At 36.5% G+C, this 27,461-nt stretch overlaps 1 protein-coding gene across 1 annotated transcript in view; it reads left to right on the top strand.

The window, feature by feature from the left end:
* ADGRV1 (adhesion G protein-coupled receptor V1) overlaps positions 1-27,461 on the top strand; it is a 284,664-nt gene that overhangs the window by 100,404 nt on the left and 156,799 nt on the right. Inside the window, exons 71-84 of the mRNA XM_049794659.1 lie at positions 384-857; positions 1,629-1,772; positions 3,013-3,184; positions 3,570-3,705; positions 5,261-6,108; positions 8,064-8,181; positions 9,062-9,233; positions 11,832-12,074; positions 14,487-14,894; positions 15,904-16,088; positions 17,268-17,517; positions 17,694-17,833; positions 19,484-19,644; positions 22,161-22,261. Coding sequence (XP_049650616.1) covers positions 384-857; positions 1,629-1,772; positions 3,013-3,184; positions 3,570-3,705; positions 5,261-6,108; positions 8,064-8,181; positions 9,062-9,233; positions 11,832-12,074; positions 14,487-14,894; positions 15,904-16,088; positions 17,268-17,517; positions 17,694-17,833; positions 19,484-19,644; positions 22,161-22,261 — 3,552 coding nt within the window. The remainder of the gene's footprint in view (positions 1-383; positions 858-1,628; positions 1,773-3,012; positions 3,185-3,569; positions 3,706-5,260; positions 6,109-8,063; positions 8,182-9,061; positions 9,234-11,831; positions 12,075-14,486; positions 14,895-15,903; positions 16,089-17,267; positions 17,518-17,693; positions 17,834-19,483; positions 19,645-22,160; positions 22,262-27,461) is intronic.

The raw sequence follows: 27,461 nt of genomic DNA, 5'->3' as shown, positions 1-27,461 counted from the left end.
AAATCAATTAGTTAAAGCATCTGCTGTGTTTAATGAGAACTCTTCACCCCTTTCTGATGTGCGGAATCTTGGAAACAGGAAAAACAGGGAGAATGTGTTGGTGTAAAAATAGAAATAATTTCAAAAAATTGTTCAGATGTTCCATATAGTTTTACATAAATCTTCTGAAGATATACAAAGGAAATCTTTACATTCATAGTAGTGTTAGAGGAACAACTCATGTTTTTGTAAGATTGTCTGTGTGCTTCTTTCTCTGCATAGCTAAACCCACTTAAAACCAATCTGTTCCATATCCTATCTATACTGAATGCTGAACATGAAAGTTTCTGACTCTGGGTAATTTTGCTTTCTTTTGTTTTGTGCATTTTCTAAACTCATTTCAGGTTTACTGGGAAATACATAGTGAATCTGACATCACAGGTGACTTTCTTCAGACAAAAGGATCCGTTGTCATTGCTGACCAGCAGAGTACAGCTGAGATAATTATCTGCCTGTTACCTGACGATGTTCCAGAACTGGATGAAAACTATGTGGTGCAGCTGATTTCAGTAGAAGGTGGAGCAGATTTAGACCAAGAGAAAAGAATTTCAAAGATCAATGTGTTTGCAAATGATGATCCTTATGGAGTGTTTGCCCTGTACTCTGATCAGCAGTCAGTATTCATAGAGGGAAACCTGGATCGGTATGTTCAGATAAATGTAACTCGGCATGCTGGGGCATTTGGAGAAGTGATCGTTGAGTATCATATCATGTCTCATCATGAAGAAACGCTAATTGAACCTGCGAATGAGATGGGATACCTCACAGTAAAAGATGGTGCCAGCTTTGGAGTGAAAAGAGTGCCAATAAGCAATCAGGTCTGTATTATCCTTTTAGCTCCTATGATATCGATTGTTTCCATTTGTGTTCATCACAATACATATGTGCTGGAATAAGTACTAAATTCTCAATAGTATCCACTGTGAAGAAGCAGAGAAGAGAGTTTTAGTATTATGAATTTCCTATTTATGGAATAGAACTGAGTTCAAATATCACATTTTCAGATAATAATTGCAAAATCACTACTATGCATGTGTTCAAATATTCAGTGTTTCCTTCTGTTATTGCTTTTTCTTACTATCAGTTCAATATTTTATTATTATATGTATGCAAATATTTTCTCAATTTTCCCTTTTGGATTGTACATAGTGATCTGTCAGTGGTGACTTATGAAGCAGCAGATAAATTTACCTGCAGTTCTCTGTGTTCCCTGGTTGTTTATTATTATTATTACAGTCTTACATCCACACTTACATTCTTTTACATCCATTTTACGTCTTTTTAATCCTAAGGATTAAAATCAAGATGAGGCCCACTGTGTTAGATACAATTTATTAAAATGGCAATAGTTGCTCTACAAACTCACATTCCAACAAACTGCTGGTAAATCACATTCACAATATTGATGTTTTAGCTGTATTTCTTTTGAGAAACATAGTAAACAAAACACTTGTCTTGAAAACACTGCCTTTTGTATGCAAGTAGAACAAAATCTGCAGATTGTTTTACTTAATTCTTTGAACTGGTGGATAGCATGTTGTTAGTGGAATTAAATTTCTACCTTTTTAATTAAATTCTCTCTCTCAAAGGCATTTATTTTACTGGGCTTGAATTTTACTCTGGAACTGATTAATGTAAGCCTGGTTAGGGGAAGTGCCAAGGATGTGCCTAAAATATTAGGAAAAGCAAAGTCTGCTGTTCTGCTTATTCCTGAGGAAGCTGCCAATTCACAGGTCAGTAGACTGGCTGCAGTGTGACATTTCTACCACAGAAGAAAGGTATACACTTCATTACAAAGATAGCTGCTATAAGAATTCAGTTGACTCCTTAAAGTTTTCATCATTGCAACCAATTTAATGACTGTCAAGACTTTTCCAGTTATTACTTCTACTGTATATTGTATTTTCTCTGATACAAATTCTCACAGAAACATGTTAATAAAGTTTGAAAATTTCTCTTCATCTATATAATGTAAATAGTGTAAATATTATGGTTAATTCACATGGAAATGGAAGTTCTGAGACATAAAGGAAAATAGCTACTTCTGGACAACGTTATTCCTCTAAGTATAGCAGCCCCAAAATAGATAACAGCATGTATGCAGCATTACGTGCAAAAAGAGGTTGAGGTCATGCTGGGTTTTAATGCAGTTGACAGTACATTTGGCTAATCACTGAGTGGGAAATTCTTAATTTGTCTACTTTCTGTGAGAGTGAGAAAAGAGAATTTGCCTATTCTGATGTGGCATATGTGCTAAAGTTCCCTTTTTGTATGGCAGGCAAAGACAATAACATGCTGGGGTTTTTTCTCTTAAATTTTATTGAAGTTTTTATTTCATGATTTTAATTGTCTTGAAGCACTGTTTTGTATTTTAAATTGTAATTGAACTTAATTCAAATGGCCTTTCTGTAAACATTGTTTACTGTCATATATCCATTTATCATTGCTTTTAGAATGTGCAAATTATCCTTTCAGTCCCATTTGCTGCTCAAAGAAAAAGAATAGTAGATCATACTAAGCAAGAATAATTTTGTGAACAATGTCATGTGTCAACAACTTGCTTTTCATTGGATATGCAATTAATAATTTCCTTTAGACCTATGTGTATATATGTAGTACTACAGCTATTGCCTGTGAGCATTAAGGACAGGTTGTTTTGTTTTTTTTTTTTCTTTTAAACAACAGACACAGAATGCTATATTCAGTGTTCTAAGTACTGAAATGTCAGTCATACTGGTTCCTTTCCCCTGAGACCTAATTCTCAGAAATCTAAACTTTAGAAGTATTGTTAATGAGTTTTGAAGGAAATATGTATATCCCTACACTCATGCATATATATTTGTACATACATACATCTGTATGCATGCATAATTATTGTAAAATGCCTACTTTACAGTATATAGTACACTTTCATATATGTTATTGCCCATTTTTATTCCATTTTCTATAACAAAATCTACTATGATTCTACAGGTTGGCTTTGAATCTGTGATTTTACGACTTACAGACATTGTAGCAGGGACAGGCCAGGCTGTCATAACCAGAAAAGGAGTTTATGGCTCTGTAATAGTTAGCTGGATTTCAGGATACCCACCAGACCTAATCACTGACTTTGCTCAGCCAGGCAGTATTACTCCTCCATTTGGTAAGTACTTGTCTGAGGAAACAGCTATGAAAGTTGCATAAGTGGCGACACTGCCTTTTAGTTATTTGTGCCTCTACATGCTTCCTCTATTAATGAAGAATCATTGGAACAAAATTGTATTGTCTAATATTTATCTGTAAGGGATACATTTATTTTATGAGCAAAAAAAGAACTAAGCTTCATAGATACATGTCTGGGAGGTAGGCACAATGCTATGCCCCTGAAGGACAGATTTATATAGGAAAGACCCTTATCATGCAGATTTCTTCTTCATTAAAGGGAGTGGAATTGTGATTAAAGTCCCTGTCTCAGCACATTCTCAGGTAAAAAGAGGATTCCTATGTAGTGGTCTTGACTTGTGCTCTCTCTCACTCTCTTCCCTCAGGTACTGTTGTGTTTTCCTCTGGTGAGCAAAGTAAAGTAGTTTCATTTCAGGCTACTCCAAGCCTAAATAAACCTGAGTCATTTGCCATCACTTTAACAGCAGTGCACACCAATGTGTCTGGTGGGGCTCGCCTGAGGTAAGGATATTACTTATAATTTTGAGTCACACAGATGCTGTAAAAATTATGACCTGTGTACAGGTACATACCTTATACAAATCCCTGTTAAATTATAGGTAGCTGGCAAGTAGTAGTGTCTTCTTTGATAAATTTGAATGTCTTGTCTCAGGTGGAAACAAGTGTCAGTACTGCAGATCTGACCTGATCAGAACTGAGGCTTTTCTCCAGTTCCAGTTCCACTAGGATCCAAGGTGCCTAGAATGTGTCTGGAACGATGGAGACAGTTAAAAAAATGAAGAACCAAGATCAACAGTTGTTGCCAGGAAGCTGAAGAATGAAAGCAACTCTTAACAGGTTTCATTAGTGCCCCTAAAAATCCACATTTAGAAGATCTTGGACAACAAATACTATTTAAAATGAATAAAATGAAACAAGAAATGCTCTGAAATACCTAATTTATACAACCCCCTCTTTTTATTCTTAAAACCAAACCCATTACATTTAATGTAGTTTTCCATCTCAGCTAAGTCGTTATTCTTCATTAGTTGTTATCTTTTCATTCTTTCTTACTCATTGATACCTAAAAGTGGTATAAAAAGAATGGACATAGAGTAACACTGCGTGTGAAGAAAGGTATTGGCTTCACCATATTACAGTTACACTGGCAAATCTGAAGGAAGTGAGGAATGAACTGGATGACTAAACTCCTGAGGCTGACCCCTTCTCCTAGGCTTGGCTGTCCTGTGGACTGGTGTCCTCACAGCACCTCTTGACCCTCTGAGTCAAATACATTGAGTATACAAGAATGACCTTTCCTTAGTCTTCCCTAGTTTGTTAACCAAAATCACTCACCGTAGTTGTAGTGCCATTTGGTAGCCTCTAGCACTAAATGGGTCAGTTCTAGAGGTAAGTGTAAGACTCAAAGTTTAGCAAAGAGTCTGAGTCTCTAATTATTTTCTAATAAGAAGGGGATATATTTAATATGAAAAAAGTAGAGCTTAAATGGATATTGATAATAGGGCTAATTACTATAAGTAATGTTGCGGGGGGGACAGGTAGTATTTCAAAGCCCCATGGTAAGTTTTAAAATAACTTCCCTTCCTTCTCTAGCTTCCTGCCTAAAACTGTAGATCTGCTAGCATCTGTCTATTCCACAGTTTTCCCTTGGTACAGGAAGTTTGTTCAATGGTTAAAACTGGTATTCCTCAGAGTGGCTGTATTGTGATGTATCTCCCTGCACTGTGTCCACAATAGAAAGACTTCATATTGCCCTTTGCCTCTCTGTTTTCTCAGGAAGACCTTATTTATCCTTTACTCTGTATCCTGTGCTGACTCAGGATGCATTAAGCCTGTGGAGGGCTGTTTGATCCAATCATTGGAAAAACATTTGTCAGGGAACATCTTTACATCTTGCTTTGTATGGTTGCTATTTCTTCCCTCTACTGTTACACATTTTTTAAATCCAATTTCTTACAGCCATCACTGATTGCTCACTGGAAATTAATCTGCTTGAGTGTTTCACTTTTCATACTTCATATTTCCTCTCTCAACTTTGATATGTGTTCTGTTTCAGATCAGGATTTACAGTAGCTGAAATTGAGCCAATGGGGATCTTCCAGTTTGCTCTTAACTCACGATCTGTTTCAGTTGAAGAAGATGTTCAGGCAGTCACACTATATGTCCAAAGATTGTTTGGGTTTCAAAGTAATCTCACTAAATTGACATATCAGACCATTCCAGGAAGTGCCAAACCACTAGAGGACTTTATACCCGTCTACAATGGAGAGCTTATGTTTTTACATTTTCAGACAAGTGCTGTGATAGAAATATCAATAATTGATGACACTGTGTCTGAAATGCAGGAATTGTTTTTTGTAAATTTGACTGCTGTAGAAATTCTGGATGTTCAACCTGTGAATCCTGCCTGGAGTCCACGTTTGAATCCAGCTTTCAGTGTTGCAACAGTTAATATCCTGGCTAATGATATTCTTCATGGAATACTAAGTTTGGGGCCCGAGTTTATTTATGTTGAAGAAGATGCAAACAACAGTACCCCCAATACAGTGATACTTCATATCAGAAGGACCAAGGGTTTTACTGGTGATGTTGAAGTAACTGTTAAAACCTTTGGGGGAATGAGTGCACAGAGTGGAGTAGATTCACACCCCTTTGGAAATGTTTATAAAAAATCAAACTTCACATGGGCAGTGGAAGGAGAAGATTTTGAGGAACAGTCAATCTCTCTGATTTTGCTGGATGGAGAAAGAGAAAACAAGGTGTCCATAAAAATTTTTGATGATGATGAGCCCGAAGGACAGGAACTGTTTTATGTCTTCCTCTCAAATCCTGAATGTGGAGCTCAGATTGTGGAAGGAAAGGATGAATATGGATTTGGTGCATTTGCAACAGTAATTATTGCAGGTAGTATTTTTTTCCCCTAGAAAATTTGTAAATACATCTGAATTCAACAGTAGTAAATAACTGTATGTTCTCATAGCAATTTTCATGTAAAGGTTGGATTTCTATTTGATAATAAACAGGTTATTCTATTCCCAAATCTTGAGTTTTCCAGATCAGAGGAAGTGTCTAATGCAGCAAACTCACCCTGCATCCCTTAGCAACATAGTTCAAAATACATTTATAGATGCTGCTTATCTCTGTCCCCTTCACGAAGGGAAAACGCTAAGCTTGAGCATTTTTCTTGCAGATGTAGTAGCATTGCAAGCTTTTTTGTTTTTCTTTGGCATTTTGTCACTTTTACATTGTATGGGGTTTGTACAAAGTACAAAAAACAGTTTCTGTTTTCATTCTTTGATACTGTGCCGTTCCTATCTGCAGTGTCGTCATCCTCTGCTTCTGGGGATGGAGGATAGGAATAGGCTTACATAGACATCAGGGAAGAATTTTTCTCTCAGTCACTGCATTTAGCTTTTAGATATCTATCATCAGACTTCTCACTTGAATATAAGGCAATTTAACCACAAGATAGATTAAGTTTTAGAATCAAGTTGGGAGTTGAAGCAGTTTAGGCTAATCAAGAAAATTATATGTAAGGTCCAACATATACTAGAAGTTTTGTGTATTTAGATAGTCTTAAAAAACCAAGGTGGATATTGAGAACCAGGATTAAACTGTGCTGTTGGATGGATTTATGCAGCAACCAAAATCACTTATGCAAGAGCAGACCATACAAAACACGTTCGCTTTATGTGCATCATCTCTAGAACTCACCATGCAAGTAACCAGTTGCCCGTATGTGCAACTGGAGAAATATGTGCATAGGCACAGGTTGGAATTTGAACTTGTATTGAATCCCACAGAGTGTATTAACATGGCCTAGAGTTACACCCTGAGTGCAATGAGTATATAAAGTAAGGTCAGGAGACAACTTACGTTAAGGAGAAGAGTCAAACCATGTATCTGCATTTAACTGTACAGATAGATACCACAGGGTAAATATTTGTGGATGCGCATAAGCAAACACACTGTATCTGTTAATCTTCAGTATATATATTGACATTTAATAAGCACTGGGTGGGAAGTGGATTGCCTTTTCAACTGCAGAGTAAAGCCATCAGTACTTGTAAGGGGAAGTCCTTTAGAAGCAAGATTTAATGGGACACTGTGAAGACATTAGTTTCCCCTCATTAACCCCGGGTTTTTTTTGCCCACTGCTCTTTTGCTGAAGTTATTTACATTCCCATGAGAACAATGCAGCATTTTGCAGCTCCCTAGTTCCGCACACTGAATTAAAGATGCAGGAGAAAAGCTGATGTAACAATTTGGGAAAATGAATGTGTTCAACAACATTATGGGTGGGATGAATAAGAAAGCTGAAGTCATGTCCTTGGAAGCCCATCTTTATCCCATAACCTATTATGGCAATGCTGTACATCTAGTGGCATGATGAGGCCCATTTCTGTTTGGAAAGAATATGTTTTAAGGGTTACAGTAAACATAATAATAGCTGAAGTGATATCTCATAAGGACATAATAAGCAAGGCATTTGGCACGGTTCTAGACTGCTGTAACACCTAGTCTCTTGAAGTCAAGGGACACAGAATTCAGCCAGTTTGCTGAATGCTGCTGAAAATACAAGCTTATGTGCCGGACTCTCATAAGGAATTTACTTTCAAAAATACTTTTTCTTATGGTTAAAATAAAATTTAGAAATGCCAACATGTAGATAAGTATGGAATGTAAGTTAAGAATAGAAATATTAAAATAAATTTTCTTGAGGTTTCCCCAAGTGGTACTTTGCAGCATGCTTTTGATACCTGATTTTTATTTTTTTAGCATTTATTCATATTAAAATTATAATGTAGTCTCAGCTTAACTTTCTTGCTAATTACTTTCATGGACTGTTTCCTGTATAGGAAGTGATCTCCAAAATGGCATTTTGGGATTCATTCCAGAAGTACAAAGCGGTCTTGTACTTGATGAAGACTCAGAAAACAGAGAGGTGCTGCTGATTGTCAGAAGGCAACCGAACAGGTGCAGACAACAGCTGATTCAAGTGCTATTCCCACACTCTATAGTATGCTGTGTTGAATCACAGAAGCTGCTGTTAATGGAAGACATTATCATAGAGTTTTATAATAAATCTTTGCCTTTCAGCTCCTTTAATAACTTCCCAGAATTTGGCAAATGGGCTTTTAAGTTGAGAATGTGATTAGGTCTGTCACTACACTGTTATAAAGCAGAAATGGAAAAAACAAGTATTTTCCAACTTATGCCGTAAGGCAGCAAGTGTGAAAGTTTTGCTTAAGGTAAAGTATTTGCACTGTTAAAGGTGTAACTCAAATTCTCATCTCCCTGTGTAATATAAGTAGGTATGAATACTAAAATGAGCAGTGAAGAAGTTACCTAAGTATCAGTACTATATTTATGTCTTCACTCACACAGATACTATATTTTTTCTAATTAACACATACATATGTTGCACATTTATGTGTACTTTAAACAAATATGCTCAAGTACACTAAGTTCCTTAAATTTATAGGAAAGACAAATTCTGCCTTGTTTTCCAGACAAATGGTTACTATAGTATTAAGAAAAGTACTTGGGCACATCCCTGTCTTCCAAGCACCCCTGTCCCTTATTCAGCTAATCTCATGTTTTCTGAAACAAAAATTGAGAAGAATCTGGGTGTCTGTAATTGCTTTATTTTCTTCCCGTGTTACTTTTTGGTAATCTAAACAGACTTTAAAGAAATGAATTTAAATAAAAAGAGAGAATTTTTCATCCTAAAGCAGTTTGTTCCCTAGTGTATGTTTTGAATAGTAACATAAAACATGTTACCTTTATAGTTTATGTTTACTAAAGCAATAGTGCTCTCCTTCAGTGTGTGTATACTCCTTTGATTTGCTTATAGGGCTTTTGAAGACGTGAAGATCTTTTGGCGTGTGACCTTTAATAAAACAGCTGTTGTCCTTCTGAAAGATGGCATGAACTTGGAGAACGAACTTGTATCTGTGCTGGGAAGTACTACCTGCATGGCAGGTGAAACAATGTGCAACATCTCCATTGAAATAAAACCTGATAATGTAAGTAATTATTGCTCATTTATGTACAGCACTATGATGTTGAATTGCAGTTTATCAAGATGAAAAAACCCTTCTGATCCAGAGGAACTGATGTGCAGTTTGAAGATGGTAACTTGACCTCTGCCCAGCTCCTCTGCAAACACATGTTTATTTACAGGCTTGTACTACCTCCATTGTGACTGATATAATTTTGGAAAGGAGATGAGTATTTAGTTTGAAGAGTAAATTGCAGATCTCAAATTTTTATAGAACAATAAGAAAAAAAGAGTGTAGTTATTTCAGTGAGATGTATAATTGTATACTGGACTTTTGTCCTTCACACAGTAAATTTTTCATCTATCAAAGCACTTTTCAGGGTGGCTTATGGAAAGCATATCCTGTAAGTAATAACATGTCATTCAACAAAAACTTCTATTACAACTTTTGCTTGCCTAAATCTAGCACAATGATCTGTGAAAACTCTACTCAACCATAAAGCTGCATAAGAATTTCTAAGTGTCTTAAAATCTGTCACTGTGCACATCCACCTTGTGAGTAGTGAAGTTCAATTTAGCAGCCATCATCCACTAAAGCCATTTAGCATTTGTCAGTTGGGTATGCCTAAGCCTAAGAGCCTTGAGAGGCCCAGCTGGCACTCAAAAATGCAGATGTCATTGAATTAACACAAAGCACAGCATTCAGTAATTTTTATTGAAAAGAGAAGGAAAAAAAATATTTCTGTGTGAACACCTAGTGTTTAGAGTAGTCCCTTAAGAAAGGAAGGATTAATGTTTGCCATTCTTTCAGAATGGAGAGTTTGAAACTTGACAAGAAAGTATCCTAACAGCCAGGCTAGTGGCAACGCTGAGGTCTGGGGAATGGAAAATGACAAGATGAGAAGGTTTCCATGTTTTTTCTGACTACATTCTAGAAAATAATGCAAACTGGACGATGTGGGAATAGTGATTTCCCACTAGGGAACAGGGTATGTTCTTTTGGTTCAGTAAGAGGACTATTTTCCTTCTTCATCTTCAGATGTTATTTTTACATTACAGAGCCAATGAATAAAATATATACATGAGTGGGGCACAGGCTGCCTTGCTGAGTAAACTGGAATTTTGAACCTGTTTAGTCCAAAGGAGTGATATCATTATTTAATGACAGCAGTGCAGCAGCTGCAGAGACATGCAGTTGTGCCACATGAAGCACAAGCCTGTGCCACTCTAACAGGTGCTAATGGAAGGCTAAATTTCCCTCTGGCATGCCAGTAAATTTGTGCCTGTCATCAATTAGTCAAGATCATTCCATTTAAAGAATTACTTAACAACAACTCAATTAAAAATATATGCTATTTAACCCCCCAAATATTTCCTAATTTTTCTTCCAGTTCGTCTTCCATAAGATGGCTTATAAATTAGTAACAAATACATTATGAAATGATGGAGTAATAAATACATTCAATAAATATTTTACATTTTTTAGGGCATGTGGTATGACATATTCTAGCTTTTGAAAGTTTTTACTTAGTCAGCTATACTGACTTCATCTGGATTTAAAAAAATCCAGAGCTGAAACAAAAAGCTATATTTACTTTAAAAAAAAAAGGGTCTTCAATGATCGTAATTTTTTGGTAATGCTATTGTCTTGTAAAGAACTACTTTTTTTTTTGCAAGTTTGCTGCTTCACGACTGCATGTAATAGATAAAAATAACATATTTCCAATGATTTGTGGAATCTTAGCAATCAGATTTCTACTTCTAAACATGTTATGTTTGTATTGTAGGTACAAAATCAAAGATGAGGCAGAATGTCATACTGTAATTTAATACTGCTACCTTATTTTCAATAAACAAGCATTAAGAAAGTAGAATTGACTAGGCTAATTCTTTGATATATGAACACTAAAATTCAATAGTCTGTATTTCCAGAATAACAGATTTCTCTATATTTTAAGCCTCACAAAAGTTTTATCAGATAGTATCTCTAAGCCTTGGGATTTTCGATAAATGCAGTTAAGCATTCAAGTCTACTGAGATTTGCTTGTAAAAACATGCATAAACATGATAGTGTTTAAGTAATAAGACTGTATGTAAAATGTTTTTCAGAACTCTACTTGAGTTCAGTGCTCGAATACAGTCAAGTTAATTAGATGCAGTTTCAAAACTTCATTCTTAGACTTCTGTGCAGGTTTTTTTCCACAGATGAGTAGGTGTGTACATACCTTTTTGTAAGGCAAAAAGAAAATGAAAGAGCAAATTCTTCACAAGATTTACATCTATGTAAATCCATAATGTGGAATTTGGAGCTCTTGGAGAGGTTACTGTCATATATTATGGCAAATTTACAGCCACAATACATGTAGTATATAAAAAGCTACTTTATTGCAATAAGTTCCATGTGAAAAACTGAGATTTTATTAGTGTACATAACAGAGTGGTGCCTGTTGCAATATTATGTTTAGGATATACTTCATTGTACTTACTGCACATTTCAGGAAGCATGCTTGTGGTAAGTGTTAGTACAAGTAATCCATTGTGCATACAAAATAATATATTTTTTTTTAAGCTGAAAGTAATTAGTAGGTCTTATAATGATATGAAAAACATTCCTCATTTACAGGTACCTGAATTTGAAACATATTTTTTTGTTGAGCTGTATGCTGTAAGCACAGGAGCTGCATTGAACAGCAGTGCCAGATTTGCTTTTATAACAGTCCTTGAAAGTGATGCTCCTCATGGTTTAGTATATTTTGCTGTGGGATCTCGTTTTGCCGTGGCTTATAAGAAGACAACTTTAATCAGTCTACAAGTGCTTAGAGATTCTAGTACATCCGTAACCACAATGGTCAGCTACAGCATGCAGGTAAGACTTGTATTATTATTTTTATTATTTAACTTAATTTCATTATTATTTTTGTCATTAAATCATTGTTCATTCTCTAAAGTGACTGTAACTAGCATTTTTTCAGGAAATTGTCAAACACTTGCTGGGTCTATATGGTCTAGCTTCTCTGGTTTTCCCTTAGTAAAAAGACCTTGTTCTTATTGCATTGTCAAGAGTGATTTTGTTCATAGTACCTTCCAGTAGCCTCAAAGACCATGGTCAGTCAGGCATTAAATACATTTCTTTCTTTGTTCTAATTTTCTTATGAGACTCCAGTTTTTGAGCCTTCTTTCTCTGAAGTTTTTTTCATGATGAGTATGACTACAAGATTCAGATATCAACACGCTTTCTGTCTTAGGTCACACATTTATTGTTACACAGAGCACACTTAGGAAAAGACAGAGAGAACTTTCATCAAATTTTATTCCATGTTCTTGAAGTACTAAACTTGAAAATTGTTCTTCTGAATGAAAACCTCATGTTCTATAGTCAGTTTTATCATCCCCATTCATTTTTGTTATGTTTACAGCTGTAACACCAGGCTCTTCTAACTGTTGACCCTTTTATCTCTAAGTGAGTACCTCATTATTATTGACAGATGATGAAGATTCTCCTTTGGCAGAATTTACACAGCTGCAAAAACATATTTCCTTCCACTTCCTTATAGTTGTGAATCCAACATTGGGTCACAGGCTGCAAGAGGGATTCCTCCAAGTTTGCCATTGCATTGGAATAGTGCTTAGCCTGATCTACTTTGAATATGTGGGATTTTATGCCTAAAAGCTTTATTTTGGGGGGAGGGTTATTGTAACAAGGCATTGTACTCACCTTTTATAACAAAAGGGTTTGCATTCTATTGTAATATTACATGCATATCTATTTTAACTGCTTAGGTTTACATGGTGTTTCCATGCATTTATTATACAGTAGCTGGCAAGTGTTTTAGTTAGATTGTGTGGTAACAAATTTTCACATTCTTTCCAGCCAGGAGTTCATTATAATTTAGCTGTTAAATGGACAAGAAACTGCTACTGCCTGATGTATATTTAAGCTAAAATACAGGGGGCAATTCCTTATCTGTTTGTATTTTTTTACATAACAGCCCTTCTATGGACATTTTGGGGTTTTGAGTGTGCATGGGCAAGTACCAAAGTTTTGGTACTGTTGATACTTGTGAAATAAGAAGTCATGGCAGACAGGAAGTGTGAGGCACTAACTGGAAACAGATGTTTATCTCATTCCTACAAAGGTTTCTTAAACATTGTTCTTGTCACTAATGCTTTTATTGCCACTTATTTCCCTGTTTCCTAATTCTCAGCTGGAAGGGATAAACAAAAGGAAACTTCTCACTGGAATTTACACAGATGATATGATTATGGTATAGAGCAATTTTGAACAGATACACACTGCATTGATTTACCAAGTTGTCCAGTGAATTCAAAAAATGTCTGATTTATTCCATAAGTAAACTGATAAAAGCTAAATGTTTTCAAAAGGGGTCTAGTATTTCGCAAATAAAAATCCTTGCTTTTTACAGTATGAGACCTGTACTTAAGAGTCAGTATGAATCTGTACTTATTAAATGAATAGATACTATTGAAAAATCACACATTTGAATAATAGCCCAGAATGTTAGTTTCCACTTAAGGGAAGTTTATTATATTACCAGATATAATATCAAGGTTATGGCAACTGACAAAAAGAGCAAGAATGTGAAGAATGAAATAGTATCTGCAAACCTCATGGAAGGTAAAAATAGTGCTGCTTCACAGGGAAATAAGGCCATACAGCATTCCTAGAGAAGTTCATCTGTCTGCTTTGCGTGTGTGTTCTGTAGTGTTTGCTTTGCCTTTGGACCTAAATGGATTGCTTTTCTTTTAAGTATTTATACTGGGACTGAAAATATAATGAATTGCTACTAGTTTGGGCACAGATTTCCAAAACCTTTGCTTTGCTTTTGTTTAATTTTTATGTATCTGTAATGCCTGTCTATACCCTGAACTGAAGAACTTCATGCTGCAGACATAAACTTACATCAATCCCTCTGGAATTCACCTTACAGATGTGCTAAGATTTCTATAATATCAATTCATCCAGAAAAGCTTTGTGATTTTTTGTTCTGGAAAAGAAAGAGAGGGATCCTGTTTACTGTTGACAATATTTATAAATCTTCCCCTAGGTTGTCACTGACTACAAGTGACAGATTGCTATTTCAGGGAGATTTTTTTTTTAATGTAATATTTGTATAATTCTTAACTGCATTTTGAAAGAGGACTTCTTTTTTATACATTTAAATTTTACCCATTTAAAATATATGTGTTCTACAGCAGCTGGTCTTGAACAATTGTATCTATCATAATGTTACCTAAAACTCTTTTGGTTTGTTTTAAGGAGCTACAAAAACCTGAACCTATTGGTCGGACCTTCATATCTCCAGCTGTGGCAGGACAAGACTTTGCCAGATCTGAAGGTTTATTGACTTTTGAACCTGGACAGAGAAATATATTTCTGGAGGTGACCCTGACTCCAAAGACAGGATCTTTAAACCCATTTCCTAAACGTTTCCAGGTTGTACTTTCTAACCCCACAGGTGGTGCCAGAGTAGGTGATGTGTATGGTATTGCTAACGTCACCATTGTCTCGGATTTGGACTCCTTGCCAGTTTGGGGGCTGATTGATCAACTGCATCAGCCTCTTGATGACACCATTTTACGCAGAGTCCTCCAGAATCTGAATGTCAAAGTGGCTACAGAAACTACAGAAGAGCAGCTTACTGCTGTGATGCATATAATAGATAAGGTAAACCTTTCCTGCTCTTTCTTGAATGACCAAAGACTTTTATAATAAGAGTATAATAACATGTAGGCCTGTGATAAGATCAAGGTTAGCATCCATAGCAGTGACTCAGGCGCACAGGCTGCAAAGGTAAAAATAGAAGTTGTGAAGTCCCACAGTCAAGGAAGAACTTCATCTGCCACTGGTTAGGATGGTGGCAGGAAATCAAAAATCAAATAGGTTGAAAAGAGCAACCAGTATTGATTTTGCATATGTACATATAGCTCAAGTTTTTCTGCTGTGCAAAATTTTCCTTTTGGTGCCCATACTTTCATAGAGCTTATTATGGTTTCTTGATTCTGAGGCCACATCTTTACTGGTTTTAGCCCTGGCATAAGACAGTGAGGCTCAAGGTTTGCTCGTATCTTCACAGCTGACTGCAGTCAACACACCAGCAAATCCTACCAGGGCCAGCTGGAGTCTGCTGTGCTCTTAGCCAGGCATGCAGCTTGTCTTTTTTCCTGCAGTAGCTTTGGGAGTCGGGTTGTCAGGGTAGCTGAGCACTTCAGCATTGCACTAAGTTCTGTGAAAGCTCTGGGACTAGTTTTAAAGCTTTCTGGCTCTTCTGAACTTGTGGAGTAATGCACAGGAGCTGGAAAATGTTTAAATACCTAGACACAAAGCAGTATAACAATATTGATGAACAACAGTTCATTTGTGATTGTTGCCATTTTGACACAGAAAACAGAGAAAATAATATAAAAAATTCTCAGGGCTCAACAATCTTTGATTTCTGAAAGAATGAAAAATGCCACATGGTTTCTTTAATAATCAAATCCCTATTAGTAAGCATATCTTTATGTAGTTTTGACACAGACTGCATGTCACACCTTGGCAGCAGTGATCAGAAGGTGGAAAAAATATCCTGAACTTTCAGAGTGAACATTGGGATAAAAATGGAGGTATTGCTAAACCATTCAACATGAGGAAATATTATAAGCATAAAACGTTTGATTTCTTCTCCTCTCATTAGGTTACAGATGTAGGTGAAAAACAGTTACTCACTGATAAAAGTAGAAGTCTTTTCTATGAAATACTCTGTGCTCTGGCTAGCCCGAAACGCGAGGACACACGAGGATATAGCCTGCTTGCTGAGGTGACTGAGAAGTTTGCTTTTTCCCTGTTAACTGGGATAATGTGTGGATCACCAGGAGAAAGGTTAGTAAACTTGAATTCATAGTATGTTTTGGAAATACATGACAACTTACCAATATAGTCAAAATTTAAATGACATTTTTAGAAAAGGGACTTGTCTATCATCTAATATGTTACCTAAGTGAAAATGCGTTGCACTCTGTCACAATCTTGCAAAGCACCACCCTGGCACTGTGAGCTGGTGTCAAAAATAACTGGTACGCTGATAGGGAGCAGCTGTGGCAATACAAGTCAGGAGATCGGGGATGTATGAATTTACCTTTAGCTCAAATATTGCCTGGAAAAGTATTCATTAATCTTACTAAGAAAATAATATGTAATTGTATGATGGAGAGCTATGTTCTAACACTTAGATGAGAGTAAGTAACCCCAAATTTCTACTGGCATTTTGTAATTTCTGTGCTTGGTTTTGCTCACTTGAACATTATTTTAAAATTGCTAGTTTTGTCCGCCAGTGCACAATACTCTGTGGTCAGGCTAATAGGCAGGGGAAATAGGTGACTGCAGAAATAGATGACACTCTTTCGTGAGACAGGTGGTTTTAAACAGTGGGTTTCTCCCACTGTGAATCTATTAAACAAGTGGTAGCAGAATTTAGGAAAAAAACCAAAACAAAACAACTTTTTTTCACTCAGAAAATCAGCATAGTTTAGATTTCTATCTCATCTTCTTTTGGAGATGTAACTTTTCTTGCCATTTCCTAAATTGTAGCGATTATGAAGCCCATCTCAGCCAAATGACAGTAAGTGGCATAAATATAAAAAATATCCTGAACAGTGTCAGAACTTGAAAGTTCAAATTCTTTATTCCAAGTTTTTTTGCATCATCTGTTGGGAAAAAGAGGTAAAGCAAGTTCATCCATTTTAATGCCTCTCCTTCTTGTAGACTCATCTCTACATCGAGTTATAAAGATGAGTATTATGATAACCTACTTTACTACGGAGGGATTTTGGTTGCAGGTCATGGTGAGCAAAACCCAGAAGAGAAATGGAGAAGCTGAAATGCATCATTCAGCCCCTCTTTTTTTCACAGAAACTGAAACTGTCTGTCAATTAAATGTCATAAAGCCTAAAAATGATGGAGGAATAAAGTATTAATTACAAATACATTTTAGATTCATTCTGTGAAGAATAGTGAAACTTAGTTCCACTTACCAGCCCTATGGGTTTTCTGTTTCAACAGAGGGAAAAATATCCTTGACAGCTGCCCCTACATTGCAATAATGGCTCACAACTGGTTTCCTCAGCAAATCAATGGACACAGATTTGATGGAAAAGATGGGGATTCTATTCAAGTACCTGAACATTTACTAGACGTGTCTGTTGTGTTATCACCTCCTCAAGAAGAGAACTGTGAATCTGTACAGTTCACAGAATACAGCAGTCAGCAGTGGTTCCTTACTGGAGATAAAGAACTTGCCCTGAAGAACAAGGTTTGAAGATAATGCAATTTATTTTTTCAATAAAGTATTTTAATTTAGATATTGCTCAAAACATGTTAAATGTATTTAAAATAATGTGAACATTTTTGTGTGTATCTGATTAAAATAAGCACTGACTGTTGAATTTTAATATTAAATTTGTATTTATGTTGTACGTGTTGTTTCAGGTTTTCTCTATGAGTTTGAAGGGTCGGAGTTCACACCCTTTGAAAGATAACAATGAAGTAATTTATCGGATTTATGCTACAGGAAGTCGGATTGTTCCACACAAGTCTCTATGTCTCCTCTGGAATCAAGTTGCTGAAAGGTTATTTTATTAATCTGTTTAGTTTTCCAGTTTCTACCGTGAACCTGTGAATCTTCCTGAGATGTGATAACTCCAATTAGATCATTTGCAATTATAACATTGATCCATTTCCTATCTGTCTTTTTTCCTTAATTTTTCTGTCCTTTGTATTATTTTCTATATAATAAAATGCATAGTTATTCTAGCTGAGACATTTCTCAGAATTCCACTTTTGGCTTTTTTCACCAAAATAGCATTTAGATTATGTAATGATGTGTTAGGCAATGCTGACAAGCCATAAATCCCAGAATTGCATCCCTTCATTAATATTAATAACTTTGTACTCTGTACAATTGTTATCAGACAACACTTTAAGTCCACTCTTATGAAAGGAAAGAATTAAACCTGCATCTCTGGTATTACTTCAAGTCACTGGCTCAGAATTTTCCTAATTTGCTAATATCCACTCTTTTCTTTGGGTCTGTGAAAGACACTCTGTAAGTGAACCAAAAAAAAAACTGTTAAGGGGCAGACTAGGGATTTTTCTAGACTAGTGTCCTGTCTGCAGTGGTGGCTGAAAGTAAATGCCCAGGGAAGACTAAGATCAGGACAAGCATAAATAGTATATTCCCTAATAGTATTCTCTCCAGTGACATTATGAGCTGAATGTGATTTTGGGTATTTCATACCCCAAATGATTTGTCTACCATCAGCTTGTCTATTCTTTCCTTGCACCACCCAGAATTTTAGCACATCTTTTGATAATGAACTCTATAGGACAATTACTTCTTAACAGAAAAGCCATCTCCTGTTCTTGTTATTTTTTTTTTTTTTAATATTGCTGCTACTAGCTTAAGTTGGTGTCTCCTGGTTTTTAGAAGAAATGGTGAACTGCTGGTCATTTTTCATTCTTGTTGCTACTCATACCATTGCAAACCATGGAATAAAGTTTTCTGTATATGCTCTTCAATGCCCCATTATTTGATTAACCTATTCCTGTTCACACAGTATAAATGAATTTGGAGAGAATTATGTTCTGTATGCTGCTGAGATTTAGTTAGTTTAGATATTATTTCATTAGACTGACTGGATTATATCTGTCACTGATATAAACTATTTCTCTTCAGAAGGGAGTTGCAACAGAATTTAGCTGTATGCTCTCTTTTCATCTAGACACTATATCACTGAGCAGACATGATTTCCACTAGAAATGGCTTAGGTTGTCACCTGTAGTATCCTTTTTCAAATTCAGTTCAGCAATGCTGAAAGAAAACAAAACATGAATTTTAGTTTCAAAACAACAAATAGCAGTATAAAATGAAGTGTTCTCCATAATGGGGTAAGGTATTGTGCAAGTTAAGTAACAAACTATTTGAAAAGCCAGGCAGACCTGTAAATCCTGCAGAAGTTTTAAAGACATGGCCACAAAAATTCTCTAGTGGAAAACAATGTTCATTTTCATATATTTACAAATTTTTTAAATCATAAAAGTAAAAAAAAGCTATATTTTAATTTTATGTAAATGTGCTGTTCTGAGAACGGCACCTATAAGATTACACAAAACACCTCTGCGACCATTTAGAAAACTTGTTATTTCAACAATTTTCAAGCCTGCTTACCATGTAAATTACACAAGTCCATTTCCAACTTTGTGAATCTTTTGTTTTGCAGCTGGCTGTCTGATAGCGGCTTCTGCAAAGTGGTTGATGACACGTCAGACTATGTGGAATGCTCTTGTTCTCATATGTCCATTTATTCAGTTTATGCCCAAACAGATAACTTGTCTTCATACAATGAGGCTTTTTTCTCTTCTGGATTCATCTGCATTTCAGGTCAGTTGATTTAGGACAGTTTTATTCATTAATAACAACTGATGACCAGTAAGACTGACTGATTTTTTAGTGATTTTAGTAAGATGACAATTTTTTTATTTGGAGGGGTGTTGGAGGAGTGTTAACTAACTTCATGGTATTAAAGTTGACATCTGGTCTGGTATTTGCACACTGACAAATTTTGCCACTGAAAAAAAAAGTCCAGCGAAGAAATATGTTTCCTTTGAGTGTTTTATTGAACCATACAAAAGAGAAATACATCATTCATTTGGGGGAAGAACCTTAAAAATCCTAAATTCACCTGTGTCTCTAGCAGCAGTACAGTTGTCCTCTTTGTCAAATCTTTCAGATACTTTTCTACCTAGCCTAAAAGCTCTTTGATGATTTTAGTTGTCAATTTATACTCAGGAGTGATAACTTGAGGGAGATATATTCCATATCACACACGTAGAGCTCCATTACAGTCTGCTGCCTAACTGCTACCTAACATCTTCGGAGCAGCCTGAGAGTTTAACCTATGAGGATCATGACTCACTTCGTTGACAGCTACGATAGCATTTGCAGAAGTCCCAAAATGTCAGACAGGAAGTAGGAGATCTAAGTTTTAAACTCCACTTGGCTTTTGAAGGAAATGGAAATTACATCTTTCACATGGGAATCAGTTTCACTATTATGTTGCAGCCAATCCCAGACGAAAGTAAATTTTTCTTCCTGTTTTGATAGGCAGTGTGCAAGCAGGAACTATAGAGTAACAGGGTCACTGAGAAAACATGCTAAAGAGATTCTTAGTTTGACCTTAAGGCACTTAAATGGGGTTCTCATCTGCTCCTTGTGAGGTTTATGACTTCTATACTAGGTCATCACTGTATAAGTAACAAAAACAATGCAAGTGGCTAAATCCCCTATTTATCCCCTCCCAGCAAACTGCCCTAACAGACTAAAGCTAGGCTCCTTAATTGTTTTGAAACTCTAGCCATAAAAAAGAAGACAAAGGAAGAGAAGAAAACCCTCTAGTTTGCAGCTACTTCATACAAATTGATTGTTTCATTTAACAATGAAAGACATTTTTAGCAGATAAAAATAAGCAGATTTTAAAATACGGTTCAGCTTCTAATTTAGATTGTGTTAGTGAAAGTTAAAAAAACCGACAAACTATAATAAAAAAATGCAATTACTGGTTTACAGAAAAAAAAAAAGTAAATTGATGAGGCGAATATGCCATAGAATGAAAAATGCTATATAAACTGAAGAAAAAAACAATACAAAGTAATCCAATATGCTGTAGAAACTGAAGCCAAGAGAAAAATTTTGCTGAATGCAAATCAATGAAGACTTACAAATCCTTGTTCAGCACTAGCTGTTTACTGTAGTCATGTGTCATAAGAATGTATTTTAAAAATTAGAACAGATTAGTCTGGTTAAGTGTTTGCCTTGACTATATCTGCAATGCCTTTCAGCTTCTTTGGCTGGTTGAAGGTGTTTCCTTACATGATTATATATTTAAATCTAGTGATTAACAAATTGCTTTAGATTAAAGAGCTATAAAGTTATTATTTATTTCTGTAATATCTCCACCTCCATGTGAAGAATAAAAAAAAAATAAAAATAGCACAGTAGAGTGAAATAGGATATTATTATTTCTGAAGTTTTCTTATGTAAGTAGTTATATAAATATCACTAGCTAATTTTTGAAATGTTTAGAAATTATTCTTTCTGCAATGATCTACTTCATTCATATCTTACAAATACTTTTAGTTGAGCAACCAGTCTGTCACAAGAGAGAATAAAAGATCTGCCTTACGTATCCAAATTCCTGCCCTTCTTGGGGTGTGGAAGTACACAAACAATTAACTCTAGATGAACTTCAGCAGTGTTTTCCTTAGTGGCTCAGCTTTCCCAGGGTCCTTCTTCCAAGAACTACTTACTGGTAGGCAAGGGGCCCTTCCCACTTCTGTTCATGTTCACAATGAATTAGTGAAATGAAAAGTGATGTTATTCTTTCTGAGTACTGCTATAATAGATTTCTATACTGAATGCAGATAAAATGGCAGACTGGCTTTTAGAAGGTTATAGCTATCTCCTAAAGCAGTGCTACCCAGCTGGGGGAAATTTTTAATTTATTAATTCCTAAAAGCATTTTTGGATGCAGTAATACGAACACTAAAGAGATGCCTTTGCTTTACATTTAACTATTATGACAATCATCCACATCATGCAGAAATTAAAAAAAAAAACAACCACCTTTGCAAAAATGGCTTGTTTACAATATGCAGTATTTTAGCTCCCAAGCCTTTGTAAAAGTTAAATAGATGTTAGTACTTCAGTAAAAAATTAATGAATGATCCCAGTGTGAACCAAAGTGAACATATTCTCTCTGTAAGGTTTGGGTTGGGGTTTTTTGTTTGTTTTGTTAATGATCTATACCTTGAAGAGGTCCAACATTGTTCTTATCTAGCATTGTACATTAGCCTAAGCTTTAAATTTCCTTTTTCTTTTTCTTTTTTGTTTCTGTGTAGGTTTCACTTTGGCTATTATCTCTCACCTTTTCTGCACCAGGTGTGCAATGTTTGCAGCTAAACTTCTCACTCACATGATGGTTGCTTGTTTGGGTACTCAGGTAAGAAAAAAGGCTGAAGTCTCTAAGTGTAAATTAAATACATCTTTACTTTCCTTTTCCTCACTTCCATGGCCATGTCTGAACAGACCTCCTTTTCAACAATATAAACGTATTTGGAAAATGTAAAATTTCAACACATGATACTTATAATTAATCCAATATTCATATCCTATGTTGGGAATTCAATTGAAATTATACATTTCCTGAAAATATTTAGAGAAAATTTATGGATGGTATAGCCACATGAGAAGATAGTCCTGTATGTGGAATAATAAATGTTTTGATGATGAGGTATGTAATTGAGACAAAAGAGTTCCATCATTAACATCATTATTTATTAAATAGATTAATGTCAGTAATCATAAATTCTGTGGGAAAGTCTTAAGTAGTAGATGATGAAAGCTCTTCTGCACTCTAGTATTTGTAGGAAGGTATAGTTATGAAAAATTTAAATAATAAAAGAGAATAAACTGTAGAAAGTCTTCCTAGTTCTCTCATACTGCTTCAAATAGTAGGTAATAGAACGTCAGCAAACCAAGGAACATATGAAAGGAGAATATGTCTCTCTGTCCTATAAAATATAGCTTCCTCAGCTTTGGTACATCTGGTAAAATGGAAAGCTATGAACAACCTTAAGTATTTAAAATTACTTTATGGAAAGATTCCTTATGAAGGAGATTTTATGTATATTTTTAAGATGTCAATAAAAATTTAAATATATGCTGAAGGCAGAAATGCTGAGAGAATTTAAGCATATTAGCAGGCAGGTACTTAGAGGCTTGTGTCATATCAGAGAAATACACTGTAGATAATTGAAACAGCTCTGTGTTACCTGTAAAAGCTTAGCAACTGACATATCTCAGACAAGCTTTTGTATACTGCCATGGTTAGTACATAATTTTATTCATGTTACCTCATGATACAGTTCTTTGTTGTACAATGGAGTGCATTGATAATGTTCATCGCACAACTGGACTTAAAATATAAAGGGCAGGAAAGGTCCTCACAGCACTTCTAGTGATCACTGGATACTAGCAGGTCTCTTGCATCTTAGTGTATAGAAGTATTCTGACATCTCAGTTCTTGATTTTTGAAACACATACTTAATGTTTTTTAATAGTTCTGTGTAGTTACACAGAAAGCTAGTTTGTTTCAGGGACGTGTAATGTGTATGGTTACTGGCATACAAATGTGCAGACTTAATTTGGAACACATAGCTCATAACACAGGTAAGGACTTGCATATGGTAATGTCTCAAGATTATACAAAACAAGATTGCTGAGATCTTTGCAGTGCATTTTACAGTCTAATGATAGATTTTGCAAAAGCTTCTTCTTCTTTTCCTTTGCAGTGAATGTTGAATTGTCTATCTTCCCAGAATTGTTTGATAGTTGCATATAATGGAACTATCCTTATCCATGTTGCATTCTTTCTGTCTTCAATAATTTTCCATTTCTTTGACAATATGTTGCATTTCCATTACAGAGAAGCTTGTTTCTTTTTACAGTGAGTTTCTTTTTAAAGAATTATTTTCTTTTTTTCTATAAGGACTCCTTACCAGGTCTTTTGGACCCATTAAAACATCTTAATTTACACACAGAATCACACAGAATGATTGAGATAGGAAGGGACCTCGGGAGGTCATCTTGTCCAGCCCCGTGCAGGGACACCTATAGCCCAGGACCATGTCTAGATGGCTTTTGAATATTCCTGAAGATGGAGACTCCACAAGCTCACTGGGCAAACTGTTCCAGTGCTTGGTCACCCTCACAGTAAAAAAGTGTTTCCAGATGTTTGGAGGGAAGCTCCTATGCTTCACTTTGTGCCTGTTGCCTCTGGTCCCATCACTGGGCACCACTGAACAGAGCCTGGCTCTGTCCTCCTTGCACCGTCCCTACAGGTATTTATATAATTTGATAAAATCCCCCTGAAACTTCTCCAGGCTGAACAGTCCCAGTTCTCTCAGTCTCTCCTTATAGGAGATATGCTCCATCCCTTACTGATGTTGGTGGCCCATTGTTGGACTCTCCCCAGTCTGTTCCTGTCTCTCTTGTACTGGGGAGCCCAGAACTGGAGCCAGCACTCCAGGTGTGGCCTCACCGGTGCTGAGCAGAGAGGAAGGATCACCTTCCTCGACCTGCTGGGAACGCTCTGCTGGATGCAGCCCAGGATACCATCGGCCTTCTTTGCAACAAGGGCACATTGCTGGCTCATCTTCAACTTGGTGTCCGTAAGCACTCCCAGGGCCTTTTCTGGCAAGCTGGGTGGCCTCCAGCACGTATTGGTGCATTCATTCAGGCAAAGTTAGTTTGCTATTTTGACACTGATTACATGTTTAAAATCATAGAAACGTAGAATCATTTAGGTTGGAAAAGACCTTTAAGATCATTGAGTCCAACTATTAACATAACACTGCCAAGTCCACCACCAAACCATTGACATGTCTTTTAAATACCTCCAGGGATGGTGACTCAACATTTCTCTTAAGTCTGTTGCATATGTTTAGACCTATTGAGTAGTTTTGGTTGGAAGACATCTCTGAAAGCTTTCTGGTTTAAACCCCTGCTCAAAGCAAGCCCAACTTAGGTCAGGTTGTTCAGGACCCTATCCAGTTGAATTCAGACCGTCTTCAGCAATGGAGATCCCACAAACTCTCTGGGCAGCCTGGTCCAGTGTTTGACTACCCATTGTGAAAAGTGTCTCCTAAGATCTAATGTCAATTTGTTGCAACTTGTATCCATTGTCTCTCATGCTGTCAATATGCATCTGCAAGAAGAGTTTGGTTCCCTCACTTCTAGGCATTTCTGTGAGGTAATTTATAACAGTGGTAAGATTTCCTTCTCCCACACTCTTAAGACTGAAGAGCCCCAGGTCCTCTGGGTATTTTGTGGTCTGAATATCTTGGTGGACCTTGACTGAACTTGCTCCAGTGTGTCGGTCTCCTTCCTGTAGTGGAGATCTCAACTCTACCCAGATGTGGTCACACAAGCGCTGGAACAGAAGGAAGAATCACTTCCCTTTACCTTTTGCTAGCGTAAGTCAAACAGCAATACTAGGCTGCATTGCAACAAGGCATACTGCTGATTCATGGTCAACTTGCCATCCACCAGAACCCCAGGTCTTCCTCTGCAGGTCTGCTGCCTTGTCATTTGGCCCCAGCCTGTGCTGTTACATGACATTATTCTGTCACCAGCTGTATGGCTTTGCATTTGCCTTTGTTGAGCCTTGTCAGAAGTCAGCCCATTTTTCCAGCCTTGAAAAGGCTGAGTTTCCTTTAAACAACAGCCCTACAAACCACTTGCACCCAGATTTTTGGGTCCTCCTCAAACTTCCATTGTGTCCCTCTGTCCCATCATCTGCGCCCAGATACTTTAAATAGTATCGGCCACTGTATCCCAACTCCTGAGGAGTGCCACTGGTGACCAGGCTCCAGCTGGACTTCATACTGTTGATCACAACCCTTTGAGCCTCATGGTGCAGGCAATTTTCCACTCACTTTATAATCCATCTAACCGAAGCATGTCTCAGCATTTTAATGATAATACTGTGAATACCACAGAAACTGTGTCAAAGGCCTTGCTAAAGTTAAGGTAAACAACATTTGCTGCACTTGCCTAAGCCGGTCGTCTCCATATGGAAGGAGACTGGGTTAGTCAGGCATGTTTTTCCCTTCCTAAATCTATGATGGCTGTTCCCAGCCACCCTCCTGTCCTTGCCCTAGGTACAGCTTCCAGCAGGATTTACGCTATAACTGCCCTGGGGACTGCAGTCAGGCTGGTTGGTGTGTAGTACAGAGGTCTTTTTACCAGGAATTTAATGATTCATCTCTATGCCTAAAAGTCAATCAGAAAAAATAAATAAATATAAATTTTTTTATAAATTGACACCTCACTGGTATAAGCAGCATCTGTAAACATGGTATTAAAGGGTTGGTAACTATCTAGGTAACTATCTAGGTAACTATCTAGGTAACTATCTGTACCTGTGAAGAGTTGAGGCCTAACTTCATGTTCAAAGTTCTCAAAACCCCCAAATAAGTCATATGTTAAGTAGCATTCCAAATCAGAATTTGTTGCACTTTGAGGCATTACTTGTGTGATCTGCCTTGGTTCTCAGTTTTGGTCTCATTACTTCATAAGATATAGTTACCATCCTTGAGTTACTTAGCTGCAGTAGTAGTTAATGAACTTATTTACTTCTGAAGATACCCTGATTTACTGATAGAATTTTAATTCCAGGTCTTAACAAGCTGCTGAACTCGTGTTCCTCCATTCTCAGTCCAGTGCTGCAGCTGCTTTGCTGTAAAATGAATGTTACTCTCTCACAAACATTTGCCAAAGAATGTATAGTCAAAGCAGGTACAGCTATAGGAAACATTTCACTTGAACAGCATGTTCAGCTGAAATTCAGTTTTCATGAAGGTGGTCTAAGTCAACTTTCCTCCAAGATATGTATGGAGGAACCTAAACAAAGGCATTTTAAGGCTTGGCCTAGTGGGAACTAAAAAAAAAAGTTGCTGCATTTTCTGTTAAATGTGGCTTTATTTAAATGTCACAAATATACCAGTTTTAAATTTTCATATACTGATGTGCAAGCTTATTGTCAATAATATGTCTAGTCATTCTTACCTGCTGACAATTCCAGGTTTCAAATAGTAACTCTATTGTAATCTCATTGGTTTCTTCTAAGCTTGGGCAGGAGCACAGGCATGGGCATGGGTATGGGTATGGCTGGAGACCAGCTCAGTTAGAGACTAATGTCCCAGGGCTGAGCTTAAACAGAGCTGCTGGGCCTTGGAGAAGAGGGTGTAGGTGGAGACTCCAGTTCGGACTGGTCAGGACTGTTAAAGTGTATTAGTGCACTCAATGCCCTGACATAAAGACAGCTTCTCTCATTTTTATGTTGATCTCTAGTAAGCATTTTAAGCAGGAAGGGAGGTTTTGAATGTCTTTGTTTTTCAATCTTTCTTCTTATAAGTAGAAAAAGGTTTGAGAATTAGAAAAACTATATATAAAGAAAAACTATCTGAAAGGCATATACTTCATGGGTGGAAAAAATGGGAGTCGTTAACGAAAAGATTGCAGAAGGTAACAGATTAAGATAGAAGGGATTTTCTACTGAGGTATAAGAGCATAAAAATGCCATTATTACCTTTCCTTCTCCATGTACAAAAGTAATACTGAGAAGTCAGATATCTCTG

The sequence above is a fragment of the Accipiter gentilis genome, chromosome Z (assembly GCF_929443795.1).
Source record: "Accipiter gentilis chromosome Z, bAccGen1.1, whole genome shotgun sequence".
Classification (NCBI taxonomy): domain Eukaryota; kingdom Metazoa; phylum Chordata; class Aves; order Accipitriformes; family Accipitridae; genus Astur; species Astur gentilis.
Note: the sequence above shows the minus strand (reverse complement) of the source record. Positions and strands in the feature narration are given on the sequence as shown.